General features: G+C 46.5%; 2 protein-coding genes and 1 long non-coding RNA gene across 3 annotated transcripts; 1 reads left to right on the top strand and 2 right to left on the bottom strand.

Moving 5' to 3' along the window:
- Nucleotides 1-916: 916 nt before the first annotated feature.
- Nucleotides 917-3547, bottom strand: LOC123408288 (glutamate receptor 2.7-like). Its single transcript, XM_045101426.1, has 4 exons — nt 2768-3547; nt 2407-2716; nt 1916-2310; nt 917-1817 (listed from the first exon to the last, which is right to left on the bottom strand). Exons 1-4 carry the CDS (start codon nt 3545-3547, stop codon nt 1284-1286), a joined length of 2019 nt encoding a protein of 672 aa, XP_044957361.1. The 3' UTR covers nt 917-1283.
- A 3890-nt stretch (nt 3548-7437) lies between these two features.
- LOC123408289 (glutamate receptor 2.8-like) lies at nt 7438-13411 on the bottom strand. The gene is made up of 5 exons (XM_045101427.1): nt 13165-13411; nt 9383-9897; nt 8963-9275; nt 8427-8830; nt 7438-7953 (listed from the first exon to the last, which is right to left on the bottom strand). The coding sequence occupies exons 1-5, from the start codon at nt 13409-13411 to the stop codon at nt 7438-7440; spliced, it is 1995 nt and encodes a 664-aa protein (XP_044957362.1).
- Nucleotides 13412-17235: 3824 nt separating this feature from the next.
- On the top strand, nt 17236-17677 carry LOC123410789. The gene is made up of 3 exons (XR_006613101.1): nt 17236-17290; nt 17385-17398; nt 17542-17677. It is a non-coding gene; the product is annotated as an uncharacterized LOC123410789 (long non-coding RNA).
- Nucleotides 17678-17758: the final 81 nt, after the last annotated feature.

The following is a 17758-nucleotide window of genomic DNA, read 5'->3' on the forward strand; positions in this document are numbered from 1 at the left end:
ACATACAACCTTGCTCTCTTTCCTCATTTATTGCATGACACATCATCAAAAATCCTATGTGTTAAAATTACCAACAACTATCTTACAACCATTGGAGATGCCCTAATAAAGTGATCCATGCGTAAAGGATTGCGTTGACCGGCTTGTCTTTATGATGGAGGGGCGTCCTTCTCCTCTAGCGCAATGCAAACTCCGCGACAAGGTCATGTTTTTCCCCTCGCGACTCTAGACATGCCTTCTCCCTGTTTGTCGCCTCTCTGGATGGCATGCTGTCACTTCCAAGGCGGTCACCGGCCTCGCAACAGCAGTAGCACAAGGCATCCGCCGCCCATCGCCGTTGCTCACTGGCTGGCCCCGCTGCCCCTGGAAGGCGTCGAAGATTTGAAGCGCCGGAGCCACGCACGTAGCCATGTCAGCGCTCCTGCCGCGACCGCGACCTCTGCGTCGGCGTCGGCCCTGAGCTCGCCACGCTGATTTACCTCCAGCCGAGATACTCTGTCCAGCCAATAGCACCTTCTCTTCTTTGCTCAGGTTCAATCCTTCCTCCTGCGCCTTTGTATTTTACTCTGGTAGGCAATGCACTCTAAGTGTTTGGTGAACTGTTTGCTTGCCAAGAAGGTGGTTTTAGGTTAATTCATTGCAATTTGCAAATCATGTAGTACGTTATTGGCCAAAGACACACAGCGCTGCACGAGCTAGTCATCCTGTTTTTCCATAAATTAACCACATGCTCCTTTTCCCTATTTTCCTGAACCTACTGTGTTCTTTCGGTAATTATATAGTTATAAGGAAATCTAGAATTGTCTACGGTGTATATGCTAAGACTAGTCCTCTCCAGCTACAAATATTTTGATACAGAGGGAGTACACGATAAATTATATGTTATGCCTTTTCCACGGATGCAAAAACCACACGTTTTTTACTCTGGTGTAAAAAGTACACCCGTGTTGATTTGCAGTTTTGCATTCAACAGAATATATAGGAACCTTGACTTAGTTTCTATAGGTAAGCTTAGATTTCTTTACGTGCTGATGTCAATATTTCCCTCTATCACAGCAAGCCAGTTTTAATCACCGCCGAATATATATCATCAGGTACCAAGATGATAGACTCGTCTTGGTACGTCTGGCTTAGGAATCTAAATATATCATGAACTACAGTAAGAAACTAAAATGGATAGGTGTATGGAATGTTGTGTTCCAGAACTGTGACAATCACATCAGATATAAGGAAAAGAGACTGCAGCGTCGAGGCTGCTGCATGTTTATTAATTGGTGACCTTATCAAATGACACCAACGGGTGTTAAGATTTCCTCAGAAACAGAGGAAGAAGCAGCGTTTCTCCGAGAATCCAAGTCATCCACAGGAGTAGAGACTGCAGCGTCTCCCGTAGCTCCTTCCTCTGAAGATCTGGCGGCCAGACCCTGATGATTTGGCTCCTCGACCGTGTGGTTGTTGCTCCCGTTCTGGCCTCGCCGCCCCTGGAAGGCGTCGAGGTGCCGGAGCCACACATGTAGCCACGTCAGTGCTCCCGCAAGCTCCATATCTGTGTCGGCCCTGAGCTGGCCATGCTCCCGGGAGATAAACTTGGCGAGGTGGATAAGGAGCATGAGGCACGAGACGATACCGTTGGTGAGGAACAGCCCACCGAATCTCCACAGCCCCAGCCTAACGTCGGCGCCACCATTGCCCCTACCCACACACACCCCGGGGTGGCCGAACCACTTGTTCTCAATGCGCACAAGCTTATCCTCCTCCACCAGCTCCAGAATGGCACGCGACAATTCTACCGCCAGAGGCGATCCCATTGGGAACACCTGAAGAACAAGGAAACTTATAGTTGTGCCACATTTCAACATAAGTAGACGAGACATTTTATCCAGAAATGTGTATTAAAAATGTTGGGAACACATACAAATCCAAACCCGCCGCTCTTGTAGGTTGGACCGGCCATGGAGTAGCCTTCGCAGTAGCGTGACAGGAAGAGCCTCAGGTATGGCACCTCGTCGAAGATCGCCGTGACGCCTCCGTTGTCCGACCCTTTCTTGAGGGCGTCAGCGTGTTGATCCATGGAGGAGTACGTCCTCAACCTCGCCTCTTCGAAGCCCATCTCCTTGAGGATGCCCCCGATGAAGGAACCCTCCTGGTACCCCACATAGTCGCATTCTCTCAGGTTGTTAATCGCTGGTTGGAGCTGCCGTATCGTCAGCATTGAGGACAGGTTTGCTGTGTAGCTTGTCGTCAGGATCAGCACAACAAACACCCACATGATCACCACCAACTTCCACAGGTTGCTCTCCAGCTTCTCCTCTGCAAGCAAGTGTGCAAACTATTAGTTTTCGTCTACAAATACAAGCAGCAGTATGTGTGTGTAGAAAAAAATGACGGGACGTGGTGGTGCTTTACTGTGGGAGAAGACCATGGTCGAGAATGCAAAGTACATGAGGACGCCGAATTGATTCCATGGCGTGCCACGGAACCGAGGGTTGATGTTGTGCTCGATTGCCCACACGACAAAGCCGGTGAAGAAGAAGAAGGCAAGGCTGGTGAGCCAGAGTCCCGGTGTCAGCGGCTTCACGAAGATCCACATGCTGTTGCTGTTGTCTTGCTCTGCCACGATCATTGACCAGCCTGTGTCGGCGAATGGCATCGTGAAGGAAACCATCTTCATCCTGCTCGCTGTGATCGTGACGTCTCCGACCACCGCGTCCGCCTTCTGCGAAGACGACTTCAACAGAGTTCAACTTGTTAGCATGCTCGTACTAACCTTGTCAGGCACCAACTCTACAAGCCTTTCATACGACTCAGAGTCAGAGCTGTCATTAACTGGCACATAACTGTATGCAACTGGATACTTCAGCCTCGTCATGACGGCGTGGAACACATCTATGCAGTAGCCTGCCACTCTCTCGCTGGGGCTGCTCGGGTTGCCGGAGATCTCCACGAATTGGCTGAATCCACGCTTCACCGGGACGGCGACGCGAAGTAGTCGCCCGTTCGGTGACATGCTCCACCCAATCGGCACGGCGGCCGTTTCGCCTGGCCAGACTATCTGTTTCAGCTCTTTGCCTGCAGTCTTGAGGTCCAAGCTCGTCGTGATCCCAGACTCGGGCATCCAGAAACCCACCGTCCTTTCACCTTTGCCAATGACATTCACGATCTCATATGCCATGACTTGTCGCTGCCCATCAATCAGCCTGAATTTTCCTGCCAGGCCGTCGAACTTGGCATCGATCAGAGCATCAAGAAGTGTAGTTCGTTGTGCTGATCGGAAGGAAACCTCAGCTGCTGCCGCAGCTGCCCAAGCTGTGTCATACAACCATATCAGAGACACGGGTGCACTCGGGTCACCGGTTGCAGTGCTATCCTGGCTAAGCCTTGCAATCAATCGTCTTGAGAAGCTCTTGACTTGCTCTGTTTCCTGCACATGAGGCCGCAGGCTGACAACGCCCTGCATGTTATCAACGCCACCGAGGTTGGACGCAGCTTCACCAATGCCGGTGGAGCTGATCCACACATACCCTTCCGACATCATGCCTTGGGCCATGGCCCGGTGAACCAGCAAAATGAAATTTCTTTAGGAATGCTATTACTGATTACAGGTTCATAGGGTCAAAGACGAGTACATATACATGTGGTAAAAGTGCAAGAAACTCCTTATACAATGGGGATATACATACAAGGGACTATACACATCTAACACTTCTCCCTCAAACTCACGGTGGGTCAACAACATTGAGTTTGGAGAAAAAAAAACCATGCTGCGTTCGGGTCTGTGTCTTCGTGAAGAAGTCTGCTAATTATAACTCAGAGGGCACATAGTGAAGAGCGAGAGTCTGATCTTGTACAGCAGCATGCACAAAGTGGGCATCTACACCGATGTGCTTGGTGAGCTCATGCTTCACCGGGTCTCGCGCGATGCTGGGAGCACCTGTGTTGTCTGACAGTAAGGGAGTCGATGTAGTGGCAAACACACCAAAATCCTCAAGTAACCATCGTAACCAGATCACCTCGGCCATCAGCATAGCCATCGCACACAACTCAGCCTCGGTACTCAAGCAAAAAACTACAGTATGTTTCTTGGTTTTCCAGGCAATGAGATAGCCGTTAAGAAAGACACAGTAAGTAGATAGCGAGCGGCGCTCAGATGGATCACTAACCCACGTAGCATCAGAGTAGTCCTGGAGCTCGAGTGAGCTGGAGTCGGGAAAGAAAAGGCGATAAGAGATCGTGCCATGAAGATATCATAGAACACGGAGGAGGTGACTATAGTGGACAGAGGTGGGGGCTGCAACAAATTGACTGAGAATGTGGACAGGGTAGGAGATGTCAGGATGCGTAAGAGCAAGATAGACAAGGCTCCCAATGAAGTGGCGATAGCGAGTGGGATTAGAAAGACGATCACCGTTAGAAGCACGAAGCTGAATGTTGAGCTCCATAGGAGACAACAATTCGCTCATCATCGAGAGCGGAGCGAGCAAGAAGATCCTGAATATTTTTTTTCTGGGAGATGAAGAAGCCATCAGGGGTCGAAGAAATCTTAATCCCAAGAAAATAACGAATGTGACCAAGATCAGACATGAGGAACTGGTCGCGAAGGCGGGCCTTAACAAAGGCAATGTAGTCGGAGTCATCACCAGTGATGATCATGTCATCAACATAGAGAAGGAAAAGAGTCCGACCACGAGGAGAGGTGTGAACAAACAACGCGGGGTCATGATCAGTAGGAGAGAAGCCCGCGGCAGTCACCACAGAGGCGAAACACTCAAACCAGGCGCGAGGGACCTATTTTAGACCATAGAGGGAGCATCGAAATCGGCACACCATATCATCAGGAGCATGGTACCCCGGTGGTGGCTGCATATAAACCTCCTCGCGCAACTCACTATTGAGAAAAAGCGTTCTGGACGTCAAGTTGAGACACAGACCAATGACGAACAGAAGCCACAGCAAGGAGAGTGCTGACAGTGGTCATGTGGGCTACATGAGCAAATGTCTCATCATAATCGCGTCCTTGCTCCTGCTGAAAGCCACGAGCTACAAGACGAGCTTTGTAGTGCTCAAGAGAACCATCGGAGCAAGTCTTAATCTTATAGACCCACTTGCAGGTGATGGGACGAACACCAGAAGGGAGGGAAACCAGATCCGAGGTGCCATTGCGCTTAAGGGCAGCAAGCTCCTCGGCTATCGCAAGCTGTCATTCAGGCTGAGTCATGGCAGCCTGATAAGAAGTGGACTTAGCCACAACAGAAAGACCATAATGGTGAGGAGAATAGCGATCAGGTAGGGGGCGAGGCCGAGCACGAAGGTTATGAGCCGGGGGAAGCATGAAGGGAGGCGCTCCGGAAGTGGAGGGCACATCAGTAGGATCATGTTCACTACGAGGGAGGCGAGTGTAGTGAAGAGGAAAAGGAGAGACGGATGCTGAGGATGGGGAGGAGGATGAAGGGGAAGGAGATACAGATGATGAGAGTGGGGAGAAGGACGGAGAGGAAGGTGATGTCGGTGGTGGATGAGGAATAGGGAGATGTGCCGAAGGCAGGGAAGACAAGAGGCACATAGGGGGGTATCGGGAAGCAGAAGAAAAGAAAGATCGTCCATAGTAAAGCTCGAGGAGGAAGGGTGGGGGTAGTAAGAACGAGACTCATGAAAGTCACATCACGCGAAATGCGCAACCGACGACCAATAAGATCCCAACAGCGATAGCCCTTGTGATCATCAATGTACCCAAGAAAAACACACTCGATCGATTGAGCAGTTAGTTTGGTGTGTTCTCGCAGGGCCAGAAGGACATAGCATACGCACCCAAACATACCGAGAGCTGAGTAGTCAGGAGAACTACCAATGGGACACTCCATAGGAATGCCACCCTGCAAGGCAGTCGACGGCTGAATGTTGATGAGATAGGTGGATGCGGAGATGGCCTCGGCCCAGAAATTATGTGGAATGGAAGGCGATCATCAGCGCACGAGCCATCTCAAGTAGATGACGATGCTTGCGTTCCGCAAAGCCATTCTGAGCATGGGCACCAGGACATGAGAACTAGGCAAGAGTACCCTGTTCCGTGAGAAAGGCACGCAACATCTAAGAGATATACTCTCCAGCGGAGTCAGCACGAGAAGTACGAATAGGCATGGAAAACTGGGTGTGAACCATGACAGTAAATTGTTTGCATATAGAGAGAACCTCGCTACGAGATTTCATAAAGTATAGCCACATGTAGCGAGAGAAATCATCAATGGACATAATATAATAACGATGGCCACCTTTCGAATCAAAGGGAGGAGGACCCCACACATCAGAATGAACTAAGTCAAAAGGACACTGAGATACTCACTCACTAGTAGGATAAGGTAATTGAGTTTGTTTACCAAGTCTACAACCATTACAATGTAAAGATACATCTCCAGAGACAGACCCTAAGACGCCAGCATCTGGGGCAGTCATGAGTGAAGTAACGGATGTAGGTCTCAACCATTCGTTACCCCCTCGGTTTGGCCTTCAGTTTGTCGGTGTTACCCCCTCGGTTTGGCCTTCAATTTGTGGGTGATTTGCCGAGCTGATGCTCAGCTCATCGCCGATGTATTTGAACAGCCCTTGTCAAAACTGCTGGCTTGTGAAGTTGTGAAGACTGCGTCACGGTCACGCCTGGAAAGCCATGAAGCGTGAAGGTTTAATTCATGTAGAGAGGATCTTGGAAGTTATATATTGGTGAGCCAACCACTGGAAGTGAGCAAACTTGATGTGCTTGTGCACTATAACCAGCATGCAATTCAACTTGCCGGATTGCGAGAGCCGTCGATGAAGTCCATACTGATCATAATTCATATCCTAGGTGTCCTTAGGAACTCACAAATGGGAAAAGGGAGAGAAGAGGAAGAGGGATAACAAAAAACAGAAACAACCCATACTGAGGATGGATGTGTGCATCCGCTTGCATAGGCCTGAAAATCAATAAGTACTGGGTAAAAACTTCAAAAGGAAAATATATCACTAGCTCATAGGAGTTAATTTTATCCCTCATGCAAAACCCCCGAAAATATGTCAACCGAGTGAGCGACCCACTCCGCGAAACAATATAAGTTTACAAAACTAGCTGATTGTTTTTTTAGAAAAGAAGGATAACCTCCGGCCTCTGCATCAGAGAGATGCATGCAGCCCCTTTATTAAGAATGCAAACACAAAGTCTGAAGTTCCGAACAATCTCAGAATGAGAAAACAGAAACCAAATCATAAAAGTAAAGGGTGCCACAACCGGTAAAAATAGGCCAAGATGCCTAGAAAACTAGCTGATTGTGGCAATACCTTACACTCTGCTAAACACTACTAATATTAGTATTCATTACAAATTCAAGGCAACATGACAGGTACTCGAAAATAAGGATCACAAGTTCACAACACACCTTGAGGATACTGCACTTCTCTATCAACTTCATCTCAGACAGTTCTCATCTCAATCTGGATGGATTCTGCAGTTGCAGATCCGCTGTGCAAGCCATTCTGCTGCATTGGACAAGCCTCTTGGCCGCCAGCATTCTCAAAACGCCCATGGGACTCACCATTCACGGCTTCACAGAGGGGTTGATCAGAGGCAGCAGAACTGTGACTAATGCTGCCACTCACCAGGTGAAGGGAACCTTGACCGACGCCGCCACCATCATGACAATTGACACTTTCCACATCGGCTATTCTCCCGCTGGTGCGGCTGGCATGAACCATCCTCCCAATGCTTACGAGCAGCATGAGAGTTGAAATAACTCCGGTGATGATGAACGCACCAGCGACACTTTGCAGACTGATTTGTGTGGAATCGGGTTCGGAGCTGCCGTTATCCGCCGCCGACGATTCTGTGCCTAGCCATTTTGTCTGAATCCTCGAACCCTCCTCACCTCCAGTTATGTTCAAGATGGCAGTAGAAAGATCATGCACCAGCGGCGAACCCAGACAGAATGCCTGAAGATAAAAGGTAACATTGGTTGTAGGTAAACCCGTAACTTAGGGATATATTTTAGTGGCATGGAGATGTATAAAGTCCAAAAACATTCATGATATTATTACATTTTGATACAAGATGATAGGCGTGATTGAGGTAAAAAGCATGATACAATTGTCACACTAAAATTCGGGAATAAAACTAAATTGTATGTGATAGATAGAAATGAACAAGTGGTTGTATATGCCAGTGTAGTCTATTTTTTTCTCTCAAATGCCTACATATATGTTTGTGAGAATTTTTCGTACAGTACATCCAAAGTTCCAAACTATTAATGGGTGTAGCTGGATCAGTAGATGTACACCCGTGCTTAGAAAATCCATACTTGAAGATAAAAAACATGATGGTACTAACTAACTTCTATCCCTAGGATGCAACATAGCACTTAAAGGACGAATTCTTAATATACTAAGCTTTAGATTGAGAAGCTTACAAAACCAAATCCTGGAGTCCTGTATATTAGATTAACCACCCTAAAGTCTTCCTTATTTTGAGGATCAGAGAGGAATGATGTCAAAAAAGGAAGCTCATCAACAATGGCAGATACCGATCCATTTCTCAAGGCATCAGCATAGTCCTCTTTCTTGATAAAGCTCCGTAGCCTATTTTCTCTGAAATGATAATCTTTTATCAAGGTGGAGCGCAGAAATGATCCCTCCTGGTGTCCAACAAAGCCATCCCTGAGCTGAAGCTGGTTCAGATCTGTCACCGAAGGCCGACGGCTCTTTGCTGTTAGTATGGCCGACAAGCTTGCTGTGTAGCTCTGTACTACAATCAGAACAACAAAGCACCATACCACTACAACAATTTTTGATAAGGGGCTTCTAATAGTGTGAGCTGTACATTGTATAACCAAGAACTTGTTACAGTCAGTTTAAAAAAAGAGCTTATTACAGGAGTATTAGTAAAATAATTGAATCTTTTATAGACATGGAATATTGCCAAGAAGTTTAAGTATGAAGTGCGAACCATGTGAAAATGTCAAAGTGGAGAAAGCAAAGTAAGAAGCAGTGCTGAACTGTCTCAAATTTGATCCTTGGTACTCTTGATTTCTGGAACGCTCAATCATCCACACAACAAAACCAGTATAGAAGAAGAAGCTCACAGTTGTAAACCAAAGTGCCGAACTTAGTGGCTTCACAAATTTCCACTCAACTGTTTCTGGCTCGTCCTCAGCCAGGACAAGCATAAACACTCCAGACTGTGTGTATGGCATTGTAAAATCCGTGTGAGCAGCTCGATCTGGAGTTATGCTAACATCACCAACTGCTGCATCATACATCTGTTCATCAACCAGAAAATTAGAGAGGTCAAAATGAATTTAGTAGCACAAATAAACAAATGTTACAGGTCAAACCATGCAAGTATGTATGAGAAAAGCTCACTCACCCCTGAAGAGACGTTGCCTACTAGTTCATCGTAGGAACCATGGAAGACATAAAATTCATAGCTTGGTGGAGGACGTAGCTGCCTCATAGCGGCTTCAAAGATATCAACGCTGTAGCCAGTGACCTTTTGGTAACTGGTATTAGGATCAGCGACATGCACAAAATCTTCAAAACCTTCTTTCTGCGGCACGGCAATCCTGAGCATCGTCTTATTATGGCCTCTGCAGTTCATCCTTGTTTTTCCTGTCTGTAATTTCCTGCCATTTTGCCTACCAGTTTTTGGACTGCGAAATGTTATAGTATCATTTTCAAGCGTAAAGCCGATCTTGCTGTGACACCTGGAAGCGGTGGCCGGATCTTCTAGCCAGAAGGCACAGGATGTTGGGGAAATGTCGGAGAAGGAGAGAATCGGAATGCCGTAGCGGCGGCCCAGGTAGGAGAGGAAATCTGATTCTGTCGATGTGTGAGGACCCCAGATGATGGCTTGCACTCGGGCATTATTGATAAGATCATCGGCTGCAAAGATCACTCACATGCACCAAAAATTAGCTTAAAAAATGGTCAGACTTTTGGATTATGTACAAAGGTTTCGCAGCAAAGTAATGGGGGAAGTTAGCCCTAAATTCGACTCTCCCACACTGAAGGGAGGGGGTGGTTCTGCCACTCTGCACCGAGCAAGTATTCGCCGGGGGACACGGTCAGTGCAAACTAGCCCGCCGGCTCTCGTCTCTGCTGCTGCGTCGGTGGCGTGCTCCCTCCGCGACGGGGGAGATGGAGGCCACGGCAGGAAGGAAACTGACGGGAAGATTGAGGGAGGCAAGAGAGGGGAAACCTTGTGAGCGAGGACCTTCGCAGCACCGGCGGCGGGGGAGATGGAGGCCACGGCAGCGCGGGAGAAGCGTCGAACACCTTTGAGAGCTTGAGGTCAACACATGGATGGGCTTGGACTTTCTTTTTGCAAACTTATGAGCTTGGACTTTTTTTTAGCTAGATGGGCTTTGACTTGTTTGTCGAATGTTGTTGGCCGTTGCAACATGCTAACATGAGCATAAATATCCTACCGATTTTCTCCTTCAAAACTTAAAATCTATTCATTTTCAATCATGACGATATAACAAACATCAATAATAATAATAATAAATTATATCTAAATCCGTATATCATCTAGCGATGACTATAAATATTGAAGCAAGCCGAAGGCATGTCGCCTTCATCTTCCCTCTTTTGTCGACGCCTGCAAAGCTTGTTATAGTAAACAACCGAAAAATCATTATGTTAAGGCTAATAGAACCAATGCATCAGAAGTCCAGAACAACAATTGTCAAAGTCCAGAACAACAATTGTAATGATGAACTGAAGTATAGATCGAAAGCATTCAACATGTGGACACACAAACGCAAACGAACAAAGACCGGATCTAAGAAGATCCATCAAAGACAACCATCGGCCAAATAATGTGAGGTTGGCTGGAGAGACACGATGACGCACCCTGTAATGATGCTAGATGCATCACTGGAAAAAAAAGGCAAGGCGGATAAAATTTTATTCTATCATCAAGGGTTATGGTCATCTCAACTTCTTGAGCAGAACACACACTCTAATCAAACTAAAAAAACATCTAAACATGAAGCCTTTCCACAAACAAGGGCCGGGATCCACCACACCCCTATGGCCCTAAGGCCAGAAGATATGAGGTAGATCAGCGGCGCCGTCAACTAGAGGCAGGAACCCTAGTCACTTGTTCCCTTGAGAAAAGAGAAAAAGCATCCTAACAACGTAATATGATTCTCTAAAAAATGGACATTAGATGTCAATTGAATCAATGTTTATATCCTTAGAAGAAAACGTGACTTTATTTATTGGTGAACTTTACATTATGAAAATTGTGAAAATGTTTCAAGGTGTATTTCCTAGGCGTAAACGTCCTAGGGTCAAAAAAAATTATGCATGGTGAGTAAGGATAATTTAGAGCTGAAATGCCCCAACGTGCATATGAGCTCTACGTTGAAATGCCGGGGTAAAAAAGTAGGTGTGGTGAAGGGTGAAAACAGATAGGATGCAGATCAAATAGTGTTCTTGCCACTTCGGTTTTCATATTTTCTTAACTAATACGATGTGAATACTAATGCTATTGGATCCAAAAAACAGATTGGATGTTACTCGACTACGAATACATATAGAATATTTACTTGATTTGGAACGGATACAAATAACAGTGACAAACTCCACATCTATGTGATATAAAAAATTGAACCTTGATAAGTATCATACGTGTGACACGAATAAATTTCATCCATATGTGTGGGCTAAAAGAGGTTGGACAAAACGGCCTTGTAGTCACGATTGTGACACATTAGACTTTTTTTTAAATGCATGTAAATACGAACAAAAATAAATGATGTCAGCAATTTTTTTGGATTTTTTTAACTTTAAAATGTTTTATTTCTTAAATGAATTTTTTATTGGAAAACCGTTTTTACCATTGGATCCGTCATGATGAGATCTTCGAAACTATATCACATATCGATATGTTTCGATCACTTTTTTGGATTAAAAGTTATCATGTCTATTGCACATAAATTGCCATCATGATATATTTTAACTATTTTTTCTTCTACATTTAAAGTAAATTTTAACATGTTCTCCGAAAAGAATTAAAAAACTAAACTTGTCATGATGAATTACTAAAATTTGACACGATCCAATAAATAATCTTGACATGATTCATAAGTAAAACAAATATGTCATCAATTACTTTAAAAAGGGTTGGTCAATGGCTCAAATTTTCCATGAACCGTAAACTAGAATTGTCATGGTGAATTACTTCAATTTTTTATGATACATGCATTAAAATTTACCATGGTTCATACAATTTTTTTTTCATGTTTAAAATACTAAATTTGCCATGGTAAAAATATTAAAATTGCCATGATCTATAAACTTAATTTGTCATGATGAATTACTAAAAGTTACCATGATCCATGAATTAAATTTGTCGTGGTTAATTACTAAAATTTACCATGATGAATTAATAAAACTTATCATGAAAGTAGTTGAAATACAATGATAACTTTAAATCTAGAAGAAAAACTAGATAAAACATGTCGTGGCCACTTTAGTGTAAATACTATGACAATCTCGGGGTAAACATTATGACAACTTTTGACCCCCCAAAAAAGGTCGTCGAAACATATCAATATGGAATCTAGTTTTGAAGATCTCTCCGAGATGAATTTAATGTTGAAAACGGATTTTAAATTAGATTTTTATTTAAAAGATAAAACTTTTTTAAATCCAAAAACAAAAAGATTTCGCTGATATCATATATTTGATGTGATAAGATGGATGATAATGAAGACGTGTGGATCATGTTGTCTGGTGTCACATGTGTAGGTGTTATCATTTAGGTAAAACATCGACTTATAACTTACAATAAGTCAATGGTAAAAATCAACTTACAACATACTGTTTCCTATGTAACGATACAAAAAATAAAATTTGACAACTTGTTAGGGTTTTATGTTGGTTAATTTGCATACTAGGACCAGAAATTCCTGAATTGGTTCACGAAATTTTGTTCAGATATGGATATATCCACTTCCATATTCATATTTGTGGCAAAATCTGGTGCCACATTTGTGTTTGTAATTGTAAAATAAACCTGGATATATTGAATTTTCATTTTCATTTTATTTCCGATGTAGATTTAAAAAAAATCAGATATAAACATCGGATATTTCGGATTATAATTTGGAAGAGAAAAGATAGGCGAGGGGAGTATACCAGCTTGCGCCGCTGTGGCGGCATCTCCGCCCGAGTCCCTCACGCGTAGCTCCACCCGCTTGGTGCAGCTCGGATGCTTCAGGTAGAACCCATCCAGGGCCACCGAGATGCAGGTGAGCCTCTCCCTGCCAGCGTCGCTCGTCAGATCCAGCACCACGCCGACCCGCACCGGCGCCGCCGTGGCTAAAGATCCGGCGATGCTCCAAAGCAGGAGCAGAGAGAAGCAGCGCCTCGCCGACCACGCCATGGCACGAGACCTAATTTCGCACTTGTGCACCGCTTGTATCCTTACTTGCTAGCTGTGTGGTTTACATACGGGCTAGTACAGTACCAGCACTTATATACAGCGATCTTCGAGCAGAGCTACGTACGTACGTGAGGTGAGTGAGGCGCCTGTGACGGGCGACGGGTGGAGCATCCTCGATCGATCGCCGGTCAGCCGCATGCATGGCTGCCTACAGCTCGCGCGCGAACGCAGTGACGTTTCGGCCGGTGGCACGGTGTTTCCCGCCGGAGGAAGCGATAGATTTTGTAGCTTTGTTTGATCAAGTCGTTCGAGTTCTTTAGGTCATGATAATGCTGCGTGCAATCGAGCGAGCAGATGAACAGTGGATCCGGACATTCTCAATTTCTCATACGGGGACGTTCGCTCTAGTTTAGGGTACGGGGACGACGTCAAACAGTGTACGTGCATGCACTCGGCTCGTACTGCAGATATTAGTACAGTACAGTCGTTGTACGCTCGTACTTGCACGGCAGGAGGATACGTATATACGTGTACCTATGCTATACCTTGATACGTACGTATGTGAATGTTACTGCAGTTTCTGCGTGGTTTCCGATGGTGCTCTGAACTAGCCAAGGCAAGGTTATCGCCAGACTGTTGACTGTTGACTGATGAGGTAAGCTAGCACATTTTGATACACTTTACAGCCGGACATTGCAAATATCTCTACTATTAAAGGGGATCTGCGGTCGTCGTGATGGTTCGACCACGACATATCCCCTCCTAACGCTAGCACTTCCACCGCTAGCAGTTCCACCGATTTTTTTCATCCCTTCATAAACCAAACGATTAAATATAAAAACAACCGGTTCACATGAATAACCCTACCGCGCACCCACATCCTCGACTCGGAACCGCTCCTCTCGCGCAGCCACTAGCCACCGCACACGCCCCCACGCTGCTCGCCCCCGTCCCCTGCGCCGCTCGACACTGCCGCCGCCCCCACGCCGCTCGCCCCCGTCCCCCGTGCCGCTCGGCACTGCCGCCACCCCCGCGCCGCTCGGTGCCGCCGCGCCTCCCGCCGCCACCGCCACTCTTCATCCCCTCCTCCCCCGGCACGCCTCCTCTCCACTTCTTGTATTCATGTTGAAGCGGTGGCTCCCCCTGGAGGCCAACCCCGACGTCATGAACCAGGTACCCATGCCTCCTCTCCACTTCTTGTATTCACCGATGTCTCGCCCCGGCCTCCCCTCTTCCTCCCTCGCTCACGGGCCCTCACGCTACGGTGCGCAGTTCATGTGGGGGCTGGGGGTCCCGGAGGACGTGGGGTTCTGCGATGTGTACGGGCTCGACGACGAGATGCTCGCCATGGTGCGCCAGCCAGTCCTCGCCGTCCTCCTGCTCTACCCGCAGGTGATTCCCGAGTCCTGGCGCGGTGGCGCCTGATTGGCCGTGGAGTTTTTGTTTGAATTGTTGCTTTTGCCGGCGATGGGGAGGAGCTGATTTGTTTTCCACCCGCGTGTTGGCGAGCAGGATAAGAAGAAGGAATCTGATGCCTCGACCACCTCCTTCATGGTGGAGACCAAGGTGAGACTCAACTGTATGATTAGTTTGGTGTTAAGTATACTCAGCACATTTTCCCGGCGTAACATCCATAGATTCCCATCCATAAATCCTGGTAAAAAAATAGGTTCGTTCATCTACTTCTAAGAATAATTTCATGAAACATTGTGTTCTTAGGGACGGAATTTGGTGACATATCGCCATGGTAGTTTAGCGTAATTAATCATAGGACATTAGGACCTAAATCATGTGTATCTCTACTATTAAAGGGGGATCTGTCGTCGTCGTGATGGTTCGACCACGACAGATCCCCTCCTAATGCTAGCACTTCCACCGCTAGCAGTTCCACCGATTTTTTTCATCCTTCATAAACCAAACGATTAAATACAAAAACAACCGGTTCACATGAATAACCCTACCGCGCACCCACATCCTCAACTCGGAACCGCTCCTCTCGCGCAGCCGCTAGCCGCCGCACACGCCCCCACGCCGCTCGCCCCCGTCCCCCGCGCCGCTTGGCACTGACGCCGCCCCCGCGCCGCTCGGTGCCGCCGCGCCTCCCGCCGCCACCGCCACTCTCCATCCCCTCCTCCCCCGGCATGCCGGCCGCCATGGTGAAGCGGTGGCTCCCCCTGGAGGCCAACCCCGATGTCATGAACCAAGTACCCACGCCTCCTCTCCACTTCCTGCATTCATCGGTGTCTCGCCCCGGCCTCCCCTCTTCCTCCCTCGCTCACGGGCCCTCACGCTACGGTGCGCAGTTCATGTGGGGGCTGGGGGTCCCGGAGGACGTGGGGTTCTGCGATGTGTACGGGCTCGACGACGAGATGCTCGCCATGGTGCGCCAGCCGGTCCTCGCTGTCCTCCTGCTCTACCCGCAGGTGATTCCCGAGTCCTGGCGCGGTGGCGCCTGATTGGCCGTGGAGTTTTTGTTTGAATTGTTCCTTTTGCCGGCGATGGGGAGGAGCTGATTTGTTTTCCACCCGCGTGTTGGCGAGCAGGATAAGAAGAAGGAATCTGATGCCTCGACCATCTCCTCCACGGTGGAGACCATGGTGAGACTCAACTGTATGATTAGTTTGGTGTTAAGTATACTCGGCACATTTTCCCGGCGTAACATCCATCGATTCCCATCCATAAATCCTGGTAAAAAAAATAGGTTCGTTCATCTACTTCTAAGAATAATTTCATGAAACATTGTGTTCTTAGGGACGGAATTTGGTGAAATATCGCCATGGTAGTTCAGCGTAATTAATCATAGGACATTAGGACCTAAATCATGTGTATCTGCTTAAATTGTTCACCTGATGCCACACCTTAGCAGGAAGCCAGGAACGGTGGCAGCCAATGGGTATGGTTTTAGCTGATTCTTGAAACTCTACATGTTACTTCCAACAGTAGGTCTTTAGCCATTTTCATGGTGTCCCTGTTTATGGGGTATTTCGTTGGATACTCCAGTAAAACAAATGCACTTCAGTGGTTAAATTGATTCAATGTTACCGTGCTTGCTAACCACAAAGTTTCAATGTGTTAAGTTGATTTTTACTGTTGGTTTATTTTGCACTGCTCACTCGACATGTAACACTTGTTTCCCCCAAATTCCAACTTGTGAATCAATTCAGTATAATGAATTGTGTCTACAGTGGTTAGCAGCTTATTAGGTATCTATTGTTTCTTCAATATCCTGTGCAACAATCGCTGACGTCGTTCGATTAAACATATTTTATCCTGTTTGGACCAGGTAACGACAATGCTAACTATCGAGAAAGAAGACGGTACAAAATGGAGAATCACGGGAAGGACCACGAAGATGCGCTCAAGGATGTTGAATTCAGAGAGCAGCCCGCTCGTGTGGATCTGAGTCGGCTAGCGGAAATCGCAGATACCGAGAAAGCTGCTTCTCAAATGCAATACTTCGTGAAGAACTAGGAATACAGGAGAGCCAACAATTCCCGGCTCCTGAATGAAGAGCTCGGTCGTCTCTCCCAACAGCGAGAAGATATTGAGCAAAAGAAGCAACAGATCATGGAGGTGGACCAACGTCACAATGCCCTCAAGTGTTCGAGACAAGAGATTAATGACCCTTCTCATGACGAGGATCTTGAAGAAGATGCAGAGCATGACAGTACTCCCTACTGGAAACGGCGAGCGCTGCGGTCGGAGAAAGCGCATGGGGCAAGCTTGCAAAGGGAGCGTTCGTTGAAGGAGAAGCTGGGGGAATATCTCAAGAAATTTCAGCCAGAAACACTGGCGGGGGAATTCTCTGCTATGTTAAAACGGGCCGATTATTTCTTGCACCTGATTCTCCAAAGTGCCCCCATTGTGATTGCTCATCAGGTCTGCCGTTAGTGCTTTTCCACACCTTTTCCAACTTCCCCTTAAATTTGATGATATATGGTAATAATAATAACAATTTATTTCTTCTTTTCAGGATGTCGAGTTACGGTACCGCTACATTTTTAATCACTTTCCGACACTTGCGGATGAGGTGAATGCCTTTGCCATTGATTTTTCTGCTCCATATAGTGCACTCCTCTTTAATCCTGAAATTAAGTTGTATTTTTGTCTGGTTCACAATTTGTTTTCAGGATGTTATTGGTAAAACAGACCATGAGATATTGTCAAGAGAGGGTATAGATGAGATGAATAAGGTCAAGAGAGAGGTTATGGCCAAGGGTATACCGATTAAGAGAGAGTTTTTATTTAACACTCCATTGTTCGGACCAAAGACCTCTGTGGTATACATCGAACCGGTTTTCAGTAAAATAGGGAAAACAATCTGTGTGAATTATATTGCACTGGACA

Source organism: Hordeum vulgare, chromosome 7H (genome assembly GCF_904849725.1).
Source record: "Hordeum vulgare subsp. vulgare chromosome 7H, MorexV3_pseudomolecules_assembly, whole genome shotgun sequence".
NCBI lineage: Eukaryota > Viridiplantae > Streptophyta > Magnoliopsida > Poales > Poaceae > Hordeum > Hordeum vulgare.